Genomic DNA, 17680 nt, shown 5'->3' with positions numbered 1-17680 from the left:
ATCAAAAGTGTTTACCGCTGAAAGGAATTGATCAAAATGTTTATGATCAATTTTGAACATAGGCACTTTTCCTTCTTTTTCCTTCTATGTAGAAATGTGTCGTCAGTTGATGGAATACTTCTATCAGCGTGGTTTGTTATCCAGTGACTGTTTAGAACCTTGCAAGTAAGTTTTTTTGTACATTGTCATCACGACTAATATATATATATATATATATAATCAGTTTCCATGACGGTTGCTTATTACTATCTTGGAGGCGGGAAAAAACTTGGACGCAAAACGGTTATGGCAGTTATTTATAACAAATGTACAATGTACTTATATAGTGGTTGCCCAGTTGGAAAATAATTAACCAGAGTCATGTTTTGCTCTGTGTACGGTGGAGATATTTAAGGCTATATTGTATCAGTATATGAACGATTTGCCCTGTACATGTTTTATGATGGATACACAAATTTGCTTGTTTGTTTTTTTCCTTTTCCAGGGATGTACAGTACAGTAAAACACTATCACAGGCACAATGGCCTTCCAATAAACACGTGGTAAGTACATATTCGACCACACGTTATCATTCCTTTTTACAGATCTAGAGACAATTATGTCCTTTCTGTACATGCCATACTTGAACAGGTAAGAAGATGGTCAAATGTTTTTAGAATTATGGTATAACTTAAACTTCTAATGAAATATTGTTTCATTATCCATACAGGGAGGGTTACTCAAGGTTCTGCGCCCTCTAAATGCCAAGGTTCGGGACAAAGTACTCGATGAGAATTCTGTAAGGTAAGAGAAATTCTTTCGATGAGTCAGAATGTTGACGAGTTTTAGTCACGGTTTGGCTGGACTTTTTATGGTATCAATCGAGTATTGTAACTTAAAAGTGTTCAACTTGTGATTCATTTCGTTCAGTAATGACCATTTGTTTTTGTAATTTATTTTCCCTGGAGAATATATCATTATCTGATTCTTTGTAGGAACAATCTTCTCCGGTTAGAGGTGTACTATGAAGAATTAAATTATCAGAAAATAGAAAAATTACCATCTTACATGGTAAGATGATTTGTTATAATATGTATGTATGTATGTATGTATGTATGTATGTATGTATGTATGTATGTATGTATGTATGTATGTATGTATGCATGCATGCATGCATGCATGCATGCATGTATGTATGTATGTAATGTATGTATGTATGTATGTATGTATGTATGTATGTATGTATGTACGTATGTACGTACGCACGCACGCAAGCAAAGATGCGTGGCTGGATGGACGGATGGATAACATCAACACGTGTTGGTTGCATACATTCCTCCCACAAATTACATGACAACGGGTGTTACATTTTCATTTCGTATCTGCCTTATAATTAGTCATCTAAATACAAGATGTGTTTTTCCAATATATGAATAACGAGAATAATGTTCTTTGGATAAAATGTTGGTGTGGGTACAGTGAAAGTGGTGTCGGACATCATTTTATTGTGGTCTGTGGTAGGTTTCAGATGACGCCTGATGGGAGACTTTTATATTATACAATAGCACATTTTTCGGCATCCTGCAATGTCAGAAGTGTTCGTGAAGCATTTCACTAACTTTTAAAGATCTTTCTATTCTAGATTGAAGAACTACTTGGTGATATTGGTGGTCTGCTTGGATTGTACATCGGGTTATCGTTCATTACTGCGGTAGAATTCCTAGAGTTGATATTAGACTTATTCCGTTATGGAATTAAGAGGGCATCACAGAAAATTAGGTTTTAGTCAAGATCTATAATTTGCTTTACGAAAAATACACACTCTAGAAATAGTACAATATAATATATAATGAATTAAGTTTAGCGCCCTCTAAGTCACATGTCATGTCAAGGTAAAGCTGTTGATACCAAAGTGGCAAATATCCAAAGCTGATGGCAGGTTTTCTCTGCCTGTCGACGCATTCGTTCTTGTCCCGTCGACAGAGGGATCGTAAAACTCTATTTCTTTGTTTTAAAGTTTTAAAACTAGCGTCATATATATAGCGAGACATTTTCGAGTTTGCATTTGGTATGAAACTTACTTAAGAACTTAAAGTTTTCCATTTTTTCAGAGAAATACAACAACTCTTAGGCAGTTAGCGTGATATATATCGCATATAAAGTAACGCGTTGTTGAATTAAATTATATAGTGATTACAACAGAGAACAAAATAGATACAAGAGACGGGTGATTCTCACAATCTCAACATTACGAAATTATATCATTTAATCGTATACATTTTGATGACAGAGTTTTGCTAAAGGCTACAATGTTTTTCATACTTATAATCGAATCTTTTATATTTGTAAATTCTGGCCTGTGGCCATTTTGCTCCACTCTAATGTTATATTTGTCATCTGAATGCCATATTTTAGTGTAAAAACACATCACGATAATTCCACGAAATAATTGTCATTCACAAGGACGTGGTCTCATTATGCATCAATGTGTGTATATGTATATAAGTGATGTTAACTTCTTGTACGATGATGATGTAATGCTGTTCAGAGACTAAATACTAAGTATGTGACAAATTTTATTACAGATGTGAATTCATTTTAATGTTTCTAGAAATATCAAAATTTCTCATTTCTTGTTGCCTTCAATTCAACAGTGTTCTTGTGTGAAACAAGTAAACTACTGTAAAATATGTTTTCCTTTATAACGTGCAAAAAGTGTCTAGATCTCTAGTAATATGCTATGTAGCGTATACGTCACATGTTACCACTCTCTGTATTGAAATATAGATAAAACCCTTTATATATATTCGTTAATTGAAATAAACGTTGCAAGTAATATTACTAGTGTCGATTTAATTTTCTATGAAAACGTTACCAACTTTAGTATTAAGTTGACAATATTTCAAGGCTCAACTTACTGGAAGTGTCGAGACAAACTTATTTCTGACTTTAGTAAAGCCATCGACTTCAATACGATAAAACAGTACATCTTCAACTTATATATCTGTAACTTATTTTTAACTTTGCTTTGAAATCGTGCAATGGAGACCTCAGCTCTGCACTTCAAATGTGTTCAGCCATGTTGAGGATTTCCTGAATGGTTTATGGCAACACATCCTGTGTGCTGACGTCACAAATACAAAGAGTGTGTGTTCAGACAAAGATATTAGCATAAATATGACTTTGCAGCAGGGGCTTTCCCCATACTTATGAACTGGACTGCTGTATACACTGTATACGTGTTTGACAAATTCGAAGCAAGTGATGTTAGCTGTAAGGCTTATTATTTATGCGCTAAGCTTGCTACGCTGTATCACGTTTTATAAAAGCAAGTACCAACCGCTATATTTACTGCCTGATAAGGCCTAAAAAAATTGTGTGATTCCGATTACAATCAATTTTAGAATAGGTGGGGTAGGCAGAATTTTTTAGAGAGGGGCGGGAGTGATTTTTGTTTTCATGTGAGAGTGTCTAGTTCAGGTAGTTATGTTTTCCGTTGTGGTCCATATAGTCTCTGTGTTATTGGTTTCTTCTCATCAGATGTACAGCATTACAGATTAGAAGAACAGTAATATTGTCTTTCTAAGTTGATGTCAGTTTCCCCATAGTTCTCGCGAGACTTCAAAATTTCCGTGATTTTATTTATTTTTTCTCAAATGCTTAAAAAAAGTTTAGGGTCGACAGTGAAAGACTAGATGGGGTCGGGTAACCGGAACCAAACAATTTCTTTTAAGCCTAAGGTATTCAAACCAAGGCTGTATTGGTTTACACTCTTTTTATTGAAGTTAATAATATAGTCCATGTATATTCCAATACACGCCAGTTTTCTGTTCAACTATACCGTACTGCCCTCAACGGTGAACATGGGCTTCGATGTCCTAAATTATGACACTTTAAATTTACTCGTCAAAATGAAGGACCAAAAGCTAATTCTGTGATTCTTCATTTGTTTATTTATTGATTGTAATTTTCCGAAGATGATAAAATATCGAACAGGTGATGAGACGGGGATAAAGAATAAAAAGAAAAAAAATACGCTATGCGAAAAATACAATTATACATGAAATCAAGATACAAACAACTAAATACCAGCTTTCATAAAAGTTTTGAGTTGATTAAAAAAATTATATTGCTAATGTATCATGTTTACTTGTAATACATGAACACTTGGTCGAAATATAGCCAACCCGGATTCGATGATGAGTGCTAATCTGTTGCCATTCCCCAATTTTACTTTCACTTAAATGTTCTGCGTATTACAGGGCCGATTCCACGAACTCATTACTAATCTCCCATATAAGGTAGGCGCCTCAATATGGTGACCAATCAGAGCAAATCATTGCGTGACGTTTATGTTCGCTCATACTTCCGCGTTCAGGTGCCACAAAAGTGACGAAATATATGGAAGGCAGGGCGTGCGTACTTCTCAAAACAATGCTGATTATGTAAGATATACTTGCTATGAAATGTTTGAGGAGATATATATATGTTCTCAGCGTTAATAGTTGCTAAATTTCAAGTTTGAAGCCACACGATTTTTCAGGTAAGACTGCAGAATATGTGAAGAGTTTGTTCCAGGGATTTAAAAGCCGTCTTGGATTTAAAATGCCGTGTGTTTACGTATTCTTTATATATTCCTATTTAAATTCGATACATTCTGGAAAACTTGGAACAGCAAACCAGTCTAAAAGTGACAGATATAAAGGAACACTTTCCCAATTGCGCTAAAGTTGCGTTCGACGCATACAAATCTAGTGTTAATACTTGTATTAAAAATTTCTTGTCAAGCCTTCGATCTCGGTAAAAAAAGGTCAACGCTTGACCCCGGAAGTTACAAATAAACACTACAGTCAATTGAACTTTAAAATGTATTGCCAGCGACGCAAACATTTGTGCTTACAAGTCAGACTTGCCGCTAATGGGAATTTCTGTGTAGGCACTGTAGCTGTAAACTGTCGAGCCACAGCTCGGCAAATTTGATGTTGCCGAAGATAAATTTTGAGTAACTTTTCAGGCCATGTAGAAATTTTCTATATTTTTGTAAAGCATTTAGGTGGCAGATTAAGTGAGGTGGAGGAAATGTACACAGACCATGTACAATCAATAGGTGGTTAATCTCGAGATAAGCATTTAAGTGTACGTGTGCACGTAGATAGAGCATCGTGTTTCGACATCGTGTACATTGAATTTATAATTTATGTATGTTAGCTAGCCTGAATGGTGGTAGGAGAACTTTAAGGGGAACATTCGATGATTCTTGAATCAGCTCCATCCGGCGATTTAAAAATGACAATTTGTCCTCGATCGCGCCATATATATATCACCAAGAACTGTTAATAATTTACGACAAAAAACATATTGAGTGTTCTGTGGCCCCAATATGAATTGCATTGGCATATAAACTCGTTATCTACACCTCAGGTACAATGCATACAGGGATGAACCCCCCCCCCCCCAACAGAGACACGCACACGCGCGCTCACACACACACACACACACACATACATACATACATACATACATACATACATACATACATACATACATACATACATACATACATACACGCACGCACATACACACACACACACACGCACGCACGCACGCACGCACGCACGCACAGACACAACCTACACACACTGAGCACACAGTTCATCCATATGCTACCCGTCACGGATATAATATTTACATTGGATGACCTTCAACCTCTTAGAACATCATATGATGACAAACATCGACACTAAAACAACATACCATAAACATAAATTATATTATGAATTGACTGGTTTGATCGTTAGGTTTGGATAACCAGGTCAGGCTGATCGAGTTGACCTCACTGTCACAATGCCACTCGATACAATACTATGTCTTGACACGTCCGGTAGTATGGCTGGACGTGGCATGAGGGAGTTGAAGAAAGCAGTGGAAAACTTTATACATGGTAAGATACAAATGAACTTCCAGATTGAATGTTTTCATTTTACTTTATAGCATTAGGCACAACCACGGCAACCAATTCAGTTTTATCATATATGCAGGTAGACTTAAGGTATCTATGTTGAATACGTCTGTATTTGTGATACTATGTTAGTTAGGTGATGACTAGCTTTTCATTAATTAATTAATTAATTAATTAATTAATTAATCAATTCATTCATTCATTCATTCATTCATTATTTTCTTTCTTTCTTTTTTTCTGTCTGTGTCTTTCTTTCTTTCTTTCTTTCTTTCTTTCTTTCTTTCTATTTGGATCCAAGTGTTAACAATCAGACATTTCATCTTTTTGACAGGGTAGTTCTCCGTATGTATAGGGATGGACTGATTTATTTCTCTATCGCTTATTATATTTTCTGCATCACTTCCATTCTGGATAGTTAGACAATTATAATGTAGTAGAAACCTATACTATGACATTTGGTGCTTCTAAAACGATTTCCGTATAGTTAAGAATTCATATTTAATTTAATTTAACAATGATGACAGTTTTAGTAAAGTTATTACTGCTTTCCTATTTAAAGTTTTCACAAGTGAAAATAAGCAACAAATCCATTTGCATCCAGATGTTCTATTCATACATGGGTATGAACACACGATGATGATGATGATGATGATGATGATGATGATGATGATGATGATGATGATGATGATGATGATGATGATGATGATGATGATGATGATGATTAAAATATCCACACTGCCATTAGTAGATTCAGTTATATTGATTTTGTTTATCACAGGTGTACAAGAAACAGCCAGTGAATGTAATCTTAAAGAAAACGTGGGCGTGGTTGAATTTGGTAGAAACGAAAGAATCGTTCAGCCATTGACAAATGATTATAGCAAAGTAAAGCGAGCTGCTGGTAAGTAAGTTATAGGCTAAGAAAATATGTACATCCCAAAATAACAATAAAGGTGGATACTGCTTATTTCAAGCTTTGCCGGATACGTGTTTAAAAAAATGACCTGTCAAACATAGTGTTTCATAATTGATCATGAACTTGAATATACTTTTCAAAATCTCTATGGGTATATATAGATATAGTGCTTCATTTGAACTAAAATAAACTACATTTTCTTCTTTGCTTACAGGCAGTTTAGAAGCCGGGGGTCGTACTCCTATGACAAATGGTTTACTAAAAGCCCTGCAAGAAATTATTGAACACGGTAAGCCAAAATAATATTCTTATTTGTAGTGAACTTTTAATAGATAATCTTGAAGGGTTAGTTGGTATATTTAGAAATTTATCAAACACAATTTTTGTAGTTTGAAATATTCCACCGACCCACCGTGGTGTAGTGGTTAGAGTTCCGGGGTAATGACTCCAGGAGTAATGATGATTATTACTCACATGAAACTGCAGGTGTTATGTTTGCCAAGCCCTTTTGTCTCCGGTATAGCCTGTGGACTGACTTTTGACAGGTTTTGACAGTTCCACAGCTACATGATATAGAGTGTGCAGCATAGCCATGTCACATAATCCAAAACCTGAATGGGTTTCCGCAGAAATGTGAGATTGTGTTTTTGTATGTATATATTTGCATAAACGAAAATCGCAGGGAGCAGTTCCCATCACCAAAATAAAATCATAGTACACACCTTTTATCAGTTTAGAAATTTTCCAAAAAGAAATGTGTGGTGTATTGATGAATCAAAAAATAGTACATAAAATAGAGCCACGCTTCAAATTTGACTATGACACTAAACCCAAACCCAAACCACAAAGGTAACGTTTCATATGCAGAGTCAGTTATGGTGTGGTTATTTTATTTGAGGATTATTTTGTGTGGCCCGGTGTGCATGATTATTACAAATTTGAAGATTCTTTAAAAACAAATACATGGTTTTTTCACTTGTCGTCAATAGGTGGCGTTGTAAAGGTGGCAGGTAAACCACTGGCACCTAGAATCATTCTCATGACGGATGGCGTACCAACGGACGATAAAGGCGAATCTGACGAGGTAAAAAATGGCATCAATACTTTGTCTTTCAAATCATCTTTGTTGCCATGGCAACCTAGGATGGACTACGTTCCATTAATTCAACATGTAAAATGTAACATGAGTTGAGAAATGTCAGATGTACAACATTTGTGTCATTCCAAAATGAACTCTTCAACTTATCTGTTACGTTCAATATGATTAAATTCACCAACCTGCAGTATACTTTCTATAACAGTAACCTTATATTGTGAATTCAAGATCCACCATCTACAATTATTTGATCATGATGGTTACCAGTAAAGACATTGGTAGCGATACTGGGTCAAATCCATTAAAAAGAATATCGGTAACCTCCCCCGGGTAATCTTTACAATATCATTGAATGATCGTTAATCATAAAATTGTACTGTGACAAACAGAAAGTGTTTTTTACTAATTTTTAGGCTAAAATGCAGGTGCTTAAGACGGCTGCTGTATTTGGACCTGTTGGGTTCAAGGAAGTCGGACTTCCCCATTCTATTCCAATTGCTTGCGTTGGGTGTGGTGACTGCGATCCGGTAAGACTTCTGTATATATCGTGAATCTTTACACAGACGTCATTTTGATTGATTTAAGAAATCAACAGAAATCAACGTGGTTTACCGAAGGTACAAGTTTATGCTGTGCTGATGTGTACATACATACATATGTATCTCTGGAAAAGCTCTCCTCATCTTTCAAACACAGTCACTGATAGTTCAAATTTGCACCACGATCAGTGGAATTAGACTTTATAAACTAAGACATAGGTTAACTTCTGATTGAAAGGACGTCTTCTAGACTGAAATCAAAAGCATGCATCGCAACGATAGAAATGGAGACGAAATGGAAACTAACAAAGTTATGTCTTATACTTATGGAAATGTTACTTAATTTATTTCATGATATTCATCTAGGAACTGTTGGGTGCTGTAGCTAAGTTAACCAATGGTATGTTCGTACAGGTGGACAATGTAGAGGAATTAAGTACTTTCTTCAAACGGCAGGTAAGGAAGATGTATTATACGATGTAGTAGATGGAAACTGAAGAGAGAGAGAGAGAGAGAGAGAGAGAGAGAGAGAGAGAGAGAGAGAGAGAGAGAGAGAGAGAGAGAGAGAGAGAGAGAGAGAGAGAGAGAGAATTTATCAGAAATTTCCATTGACTCTGAAGTAAATAAAAATCTACCATTCTTTTTTCCCAAAGGTTCTTCTCATACGTTTTGCTGCCAAGTTTGCAGACGGTAAGTCTAGCATTGTATTAAAAATGTGTCATATCAGATACACACATACACACGTGCGCACTCACACACACACTGTCACACACATGCACACAAATACACAACCGTTGGAATTGCCACTGTGTTTCATAGAGGTTGGAGGTACTCGTATAGATAATGCAAAGCGTTGTGCCAATTTCACTAATCTTATTGCATAAGAAGATAATAATTATACAAACGGACATACCATAGTGTTGTCCTATGTACATACTTTTATTTGCGTGTATGACAACTACACCTTTTTGTTCCCGCAGCAGGGTGTCAGACATTAATCCATTCATTGAGAATGTGTATCCAACAGTAAATCTCGAAGCCATTATATTAGTATTTATTAGCTTTATAATTTCCGTGGTCATACCAACAGATATGGAGCAACTAACTTCCTTATTAGTACTTCGTGAATTTATGAAAGCTCTCGGTGAAGCCGTGGAAGAAGCTGAGGCAGAAGCCATGCTTGGAATGTTGCTGGGCATGATGGGAATGGGTGGCGAGGGAAACAGGGTAACATCTGAATTGTATTAATTTTCGTTGTGAACAGAGGTCGATTCGTGCATCGCTCTATACATACTCTGTGTATAGGGTAGACTTGGAGTGAAGATTGGTTTATATTTAAACTAAAAATAACAACAATGAAAATATTTGTGACTTTCAAGAATGATGAACAAAACAATAAAGAATCACTGAAGTTATTGTGTGTACACGTCTTATCATAATACCCATTTGTAAATGAAACATTGCAGTAAGATATAGCTGTCCAAACACTTCTTGTAAAATATTTATAATATTCTGTAATAAGACAATATGATAATTGTGGTTAGGAATAAAGCTTGTCGATCTCTTTGGTAAAACCAGGAAGTAAAAGGCCAACCACCACTTGGTAGTCGAGTTAGACGAGGCAAGGATTGGAAATGGAAAGACCAAGACAAACATGGAGTTGGGACTGTCATCGAGCATGATAAGGAAGGTAATTATGTGCTATATATTCATTATATGGTTTTTATGACAAATGACATATATCCATACATCCGCCCATGCATCCATCCATCCATCCATCTTCCCAACCACGCTCCCATCAAATCATCCAACTGCACACCTATCCAAACATCCCTGTCCCATCCAGACGACCACCCATCCATTAAAACATATGTACGCTTCCAACCAACCAACCAACCAACCAACCAACCAGCTAACCAACCAACCAACCAACCAACCAACCAACCAACTCTCGTTACCCATCCCTCCCTCCATACTATGCTACAAATATCATAATCATGATAGTGGTCCGTGTGACTTCATATTAGGTGCAAAGTGAAGAATATCATGATCAGATAACATTCTATATACTGAAATACAAAAAACATCTGATAAAACACTCACTGTATTTGGACAACCAGACTTTGACGTACAGTCATTGTTTTCATATGATAGGTTGGGTACACGTAGAATGGGATCATGGTGATGACAACAAGTATAGATGGGGAGCAGAAGACGCACACGATGTTAAGGTAAATCTAAAATGTAACCATTTATAAATTTTACTTTTCCACTCTTTTGTGATAACGTTTACTAATTTAACTGTAGTGTTTAATCAGTCAAAGCCACACTGTTCATCTTTACAACACTGTGTTTGCAAAACGACCATTTATCGTAAAATGTATACTGCGTTCAACTTCGATGTCTTGTAAACGTTAAATGGTGACACAATTTTACTAGGAGTCCGACGTGCTCATTTCTGATCCAAACATGAACGAATAAATGTTAAACACACCTGACTTTTATACAGGTTTGATTGCTAATGATGCCTTTAACTGTACCCAGACTGTTTATATTTATTATATGAATACATTAACCTAACGTGATGAGCATTCCTTGTACAATAGATAGTTGATGAACAACGTGTGTTGAAACCAGGGGAAGACATCAAAGTTGGTGTCAGAGTGCAACGAGGCAAGTGTTGAAAATGTTTCGCCTAATTTGAGAATAGGAAGTATGATATCAAAGTATCTGACTGGGAAGAATCTTGAAAATGGTAATACAAATTCACACAGGAAGGTCACAGTGAATTGCTATGTACTACTAAGTTGTTGGTTTAGGTCATTCCATGCATCGTATGCGAATTTATTTTATTGCCGGGTATACAAGTATACTATTCGAGTATACTTGACGCTTAGTGCAATATCTCAGTATTAAATCCCATCGCCAAGTCGATGAAAGGACAGACAAAGCCAGACAAATGTTTCTCCATCTATTTCTCTCTGTGTCTGTGTCTGTGTCTGTGTCTGTGTCTGTGTCTGTGTCTGTGTCTGTGTCTGTGTCTGTCTCTGTTTTTGTTTGTTTGTCTGTCTCTGTCTATGTGTCTCTTCCTGTCTGCCTGCCTGCCTGCCTGTCTGTCTGTCTGTCTGTCTGTCTGTCTGTCTGTCTGTCTGTCTGTCTGTCTGTCTGCCTGCCTGCCTGCCTGCCTGCCTGTCTGTCTGTCTGTCTCTCTCTCTCTCACTCTCTGAAATGATTAAAGTCTGTGTTTAAAAGGAATTAAGTTGTTGAAGTCACTGTGGCATTTTATTTGAAGCTTTTATTACTATGGTAAAAATCATCATGGTTTATTTGTAGGCAAAGATTGGAAATGGGACGACCAAGATGGTGGTGTTGGTAATATTGGTTTTATTTATAAAGTACATTCAGGTCCGCACAAAGGTCTTGTACAGGTAAGGGAATGTAAATACATTTAAATCTCAAAGAAGCATTTGTTTGGTAACGGTTGCTGAATTAGAATCGTTTTGGTTAAGATTTAAATTCGATGAATTGCGCATGCCTTCGAAACATGCTGGCAGAAATGGGTAAACAAAAATAGTGGGTCCTTGGTCCGTGACCGATCGCGGCCAACCTATTTGCCGTAATAATTTTGTTTATGTCACGAACCAAGGTGTACTGGGTATATGTATGTCTGTGATTTAGGGTAACCAGGTCTGTGACTAATGACGGCCACGTGATATATCTAATTTAATCTTTTACTATTAAAAGTTAACTTTTGAAAATATAAGAAAATGATATTTGTAAACTGTTATAGTAACATTCATGAAAACGATGGCACAAAAAGTGACTGTTCCGTGTCCCTCTGTTCAGGTTCGGTGGCCAAATGGTACAAAGGCTGATTATAGGCATGGCAAAGATGGCTTCTATGATCTGAAAGTAGTATCCAGGTATATTCTTCATTTTTCCATATACACCGGCTAATGTATTTGGTATTAGCTTATTTAGATTTTGTCACTAATAATACCGACGCTGGATGCTAATATAATACTTTTAAGACAGGGATGGAATATTGATTTTTAGCAAATCTGAACTGATAAGGTTTAGTAGTACTATAGGCATTGCTAAGTGTATGTGTGCGTGTGTGTGTGTGTGTGTGTGTGTGTGTGTGTGTGTGTGTAAACGACTTAACTGCTGGACCGATTGCTTTGATATTTAATGGCTATGTTCGGGTGTCTAGTTGTGAAATTGTTCAAATGAAAATGGTCGTATCAAAGATGTGGGTTTGGTCAACAAATGTGATTTTTGGTCAAAAAACTCCAAAATTACTGGGCAGATTGGCCTGAAATTTGGTGAGAACATTCTTAGGGGAACGTAAATTACGATTTGTTTATGACATAATGATTCCCTCTGTAATATGCAAATTAGGGCTAATAATGTGTATGTTTGGTCAAAAATCTTTCATTCCAAAAGTACTCAGCAGATTGGGCTGAAATTTAATGGGGGATGCATCTGTGGGTGTACAGACGAAGAAGTATTAAGCATATAATGATCTAATAAGTAGTATGCAAATTAGGTGTAAAAATGTGAATTTTGGTAAAAAAAATTATATCTCAAAAAGTACTTTGTCAATGAGACTGAAACTTGGTGAGATGACTCTAGAAGTGTTATACTGTAGATTCTCTTCCAAATCTTTTGACACAATTGGCCTTAGCAACCATGACCACGTCCACCAATAAAAAGTAATGTAACATGTACAATTGCATAGACTACAACCACCTCACTACAACAGGACAGAAAGACCAGACATATACCCAAAACTCTAGCGACAAACAAACAATAAAAATACCAAACATAACAACTTAAGACAGCCTGTAAAGGAAATGGACAAACAGGTGCCAAGCACGTCTACTAGTGTCCAACCAACATCAAAAATTACATCAATTCTAAAATAAATCATCAAAGTGAATATACAACAATTATAAATAACAAATTCATTGACATTAAAACAAGTTTGCACTCACGACATTTGCTACCAAAATTTAGCTGCGTGTGTTCCAAACGCTCGATATAGTTCACATCAAACGTAAATTGCAATTCGATGAGATCGAGGTAGTTGCCATTTCAGATTTTAATTTTCTTCCCGGTAGTACGGGTGGTGCCAGTGAACCCACTACGATGGCCGCTACCTCTGGACCTGAAGTTGTTGAAATCACAGATGGCGATGATAATGGATTTGAAGTTATGGAGTCACGTAATCTTCTTGCAATAGCGCCTGCATCAAGAAAACCCATTGGTGGAATACAGGTTCTGCCAACAGCTAAGCCAATGGTTTCGCATAAAACAAAAGAATCAAAGAACATGGCGATTCTAGCAGGTTTGTATATATTGATTCATATTGTGCTAGAAATATTAAGAGAGAATGATATTTTCTTACATTGTAAAATTTTGATAATTGTTAATATTCATTGAGTTATCTTCTCGGGAACTTTAGTTGCATGTTATAATGTGTACTGTAAGATTCGTCTTTGTCCACACACTCGATTAATCATCACTCGAACTGATGAAGCACCACCAACAACAAGAAACTGTATCTTGATACTCGTAGTATTGGCAAGGCAAATAAACTATGATAAATGTGATAGTGATATCATCAGCAGAGATTTTCCCGTAGACTCTTGCAAGAAATCCCCCAAATGAACAAACACGTGTAAAGTACAACTGTAAATAACCCAAAATCGTAATAATGAACTGTATTCAATACAAGTGTACTAAAAAGGCAGAAGTGAGTTTGACTTGACCTTTCTTTCAATTAATATTGTCGCCATGTACCCCATACTAGGTACAATGGGAGGACAGGTTATTGGCTGGAGATGGAAGGATGATAGCAATCAATGGAGGATGTTTGATGAAAACGTTGCTAAACAACTAGAAGATACTTATAAGAAGAATCAACATGGTTCCATAGCTATTAAAGTGGGCGAATACAGGTAAAGGAAAATTGACTCTGTGAAGTGGCGTTTCAAACCTCTTAAAATAATGGCCACACAATTCCGAAGCGAGATGTAATGAAACAAAGAGGTAACTAGATTTTTTATCACCCTTAAATCCTTACCCCAGTGTACATACAGCAAACCACTTCTGAGCGTTATAGCCTATTTTTCAACTCTTTTTCGGAGTGGCTGTACAGTGCAGGATGCTGAAAATGGCTTTTCAGGGTTCCCTTATCATATAGAGATGCAGCTAAGATAATACATACATGCACATGGGCATTAATGCGCGTGCACTGAACTTGCTCATTATAAACTTACCCAACACACGTGCAAACACGCCCAGACTTGCTTTTTCTCCACAATCATCCCCGGCCCCCACCCCCACCCCCACCCTACACAACACACACGTTTCTACTATCGAGTACTAATTAAGATAAATCTGTTTTTCTTCTTCATCTTAGTTACCAATTCAACTTAAGTGCGATGAATCAAGTAAACCAGGGAACAAACAGGTCAAGACAGATACAACGAGAAGGTACTTTCAAAAAATTCTGTACCATGCAAAAAAAGAGGGTCATTTGATATTGTTTTGGAGTGAGGGCTGATAAACATTGTGGATGTAAAGCTTTAACTGCAAACACAAAGTGTAAATAAATGAAATGATCTCTCCACACACATACAGCTGGATAAATTCATCATCTTTTATAAATTGCAACACTGAGAGGTGCAATTATTTTGATTGTAATATTTATTTTCTGGAAGAGATGACATCTAGTACCACAGTATTTGTTTTACATTGTAGAGCATGCTCCTGTATGATAATTATCGATAATGTAATCTTTAAAAAAAAATATTTTTATGAATTTCTTTCTTGTCTTTTTCAGCAATGGACAAAGAAGAATACGATCTCCTTCTTGCAATTGAGAAATCGTTATTCCTCTAATTAACTTGTTACACTGGTGAAAAAATGAGTCACGCTCCAATTCATAAACAAAAAATTCCCAAGTCTATTCACATACCCACATTTACATTTTGTTTTCAGAGAGTATATCAAATTACTGCAAATATTCATGGTTTCCTTGTGAATACATAATCATGATAAGCTTCGATAGTGAAATGTTGCAGTGACCAAGGTTAATTAAGAAAGTTATAACAACGGTTGTCAAACATGTGATCATGGGAAAGCTTTCGCCATGGCCATGTGCGATGAATAGTGTTGAGCTTTTGACACTTTCAGCTTGACCACCCTCATGTGAGGTTGCTATGATTGCAATGGCTGTCGCGGGATCTCGTGACATTTCCCGTGAGACGAAAAACTGTGAATACATAATCATGATAAGCTTCGATAGTGAAATGTTGCAGTGACCAAGGTTAATTAAGAAAGTTATAACAACGGTTGTCAAACATGTGATCATGGGAAAGCTTTCGCCATGGCCATGTGCGATGAATAGTGTTGCTAATAAGCTTTTGACACTTTCAGCTTGACCACCCTCATGTGAGGTTGCTATGATTGCAATGGCTGTCGCGGGATCTCGTGACATTTCCCGTGAGACGAAAAACGGCTTATTGATACATGTTGTACTGTAACAGTTTTGAAAGTAAATATATATATTGACCCATTAATATGCCAGTAATATATTTATACAGGTACCATACATGCAATGTTAAATTGTGTATCAATTTTACTGTTCCACTGTTATTGTTGTGCTTTGTCATTTTGTTATGTTTCTTATTTGTTATAGTTTCTATGGCAATCTTGAACATCGAATATATACACCTACAAGTACGAGTGTGCTTGTTAGTCACTAAGGGGATACAAGCTTGACTAGCTTTGCTATTTCTTGATCCCTTTTGCCATTTATTCTGTATGTGTATCTTTTTAAGAATAATTTTTATTATTATTACATTGGTAAATAAACTAAACTTATTAAATTCTATCTCAGCAATCATTTAGTAAATAAGCATAACAGAACTAACATTGCATAGTTATTGCATTGTCATTGTAAAGATGCAATGACAACTGCTAAACTGTTTAAAGTGAAAATAGACCAACTGTTATATCCACTTGTATATAATTTTGAGAAACCAACTGAAAGTGACGAATCATAAACTACGGTATACAAATTTTACAAATGGTTATCTACCGCCGTCCTTAAATGTAAAGTAACTTATGAATATAAAGTGTGCCCAAGGCGTATTTTGAAATAATTGAACTGCATGAATGTAACCCTGAATAGAAATGTACACATCTAGTTACTTGATTGTTTGACATTACATTGGTTACCTTAGAATTGCTCAAAAAATAAGTTGAACAGAGCAATAGTTTTATATAGTCCTGGACCAGCGTATTCAGTATTTTAGAGAGTATAAATTTAGTCTTCTTTAAAAACAATGTATTAAGGTGATGGTTTGTATTTTGGAGCTGTATGCAGTTATAGATAGTATTTTGTGTGTTAGTTGAATGTATATAACGATACCAAATTGGAAAATAGATGTAATATTTACTTGGTGGTACGTGATGTGCAGTTGTCTCTAACAACAAATAGATACTTAAAATAAACAAGTCACTATCAAATATATGTCGTAATTTTTGTTGAAGTGTGAAAATGACAATGCTTTTGCAATTTATAATGCCTTAAAATTGCACTTTTAATACATGGTATAAATATGTATGTACTATAGTTCGTTGCAATCGATCAAAAGAATCTGTATAGGGCCAAAGTCTGTTTCATGTTATTATTCATTGCTCTCTTTGATACATTCACGGAGAAACAAATGCTACACTTTATCAAGATTGATATTGTCACCTTAGGTGTATAAAAACGAATAAAAAACCAGTGGATAATAAATAAAAATCTAAAGACATATGTAAAAAGGGAAGGCACGATTGTAAAAATGAAACTAGGTCAAAAGTGAGAGAAAATGCATAGAAATAATGACTATAAAATACAATTGTAAAACCAAGACCAGCGATATGTCACTCTGAAATAAAACACAGAATGTAGAGTACACAAAATTAACTGCGTGGATCCAAGACAAAAAATGTTGATGCCAATAAAACTAATGTTAAAACTTAAAAGAAGTTCAGTACTGCTGGCTGGCTTACAATAAAAGTGTAAAAAAAAGAAAATAGATAGAGGAAGGCCCACACATCTACAACATCATCAGGTCAAATAATGACACTCTTGTAGCTCAACACTTCAACAACTCGGATACTGACCATAA

The 17680-nt window shown here is 35.9% G+C and overlaps 1 protein-coding gene across 1 annotated transcript; it reads left to right on the top strand.

Moving 5' to 3' along the window:
• Positions 1–4363: 4363 nt before the first annotated feature.
• LOC144437539 (uncharacterized) lies at positions 4364–17030 on the top strand. Its single transcript, XM_078126487.1, has 18 exons — positions 4364–4522; positions 5778–5920; positions 6717–6839; positions 7069–7143; positions 7844–7938; positions 8364–8477; positions 8856–8945; positions 9143–9179; positions 9580–9716; positions 10068–10179; positions 10644–10720; positions 11096–11162; positions 11823–11917; positions 12336–12412; positions 13613–13839; positions 14305–14452; positions 14917–14990; positions 15340–17030. Exons 2-18 carry the CDS (start codon positions 5824–5826, stop codon positions 15396–15398), a joined length of 1704 nt encoding a protein of 567 aa, XP_077982613.1. The 5' UTR covers positions 4364–4522; positions 5778–5823; the 3' UTR covers positions 15399–17030.
• Positions 17031–17680: the final 650 nt, after the last annotated feature.

The sequence above is a fragment of the Glandiceps talaboti genome, chromosome 7, assembly GCF_964340395.1.
Source record: "Glandiceps talaboti chromosome 7, keGlaTala1.1, whole genome shotgun sequence".
NCBI lineage: Eukaryota > Metazoa > Hemichordata > Enteropneusta > Spengelidae > Glandiceps > Glandiceps talaboti.
Note: the sequence above shows the minus strand (reverse complement) of the source record. Positions and strands in the feature narration are given on the sequence as shown.

Coding starts and splice junctions, on each gene's coding strand:
- LOC144437539 (XM_078126487.1), top strand. CDS start 5,824: ATGCCACTCGATACAATACTATGTCTTGACACGTCCGGTAGTATGGCT. Junction 5,921..6,716: donor AGTGGAAAACTTTATACATG/GTAAGATACAAA, acceptor TGTTTATCACAG/GTGTACAAGAAACAGCCAGT. Junction 10,180..10,643: donor CATCGAGCATGATAAGGAAG/GTAATTATGTGC, acceptor TTCATATGATAG/GTTGGGTACACGTAGAATGG.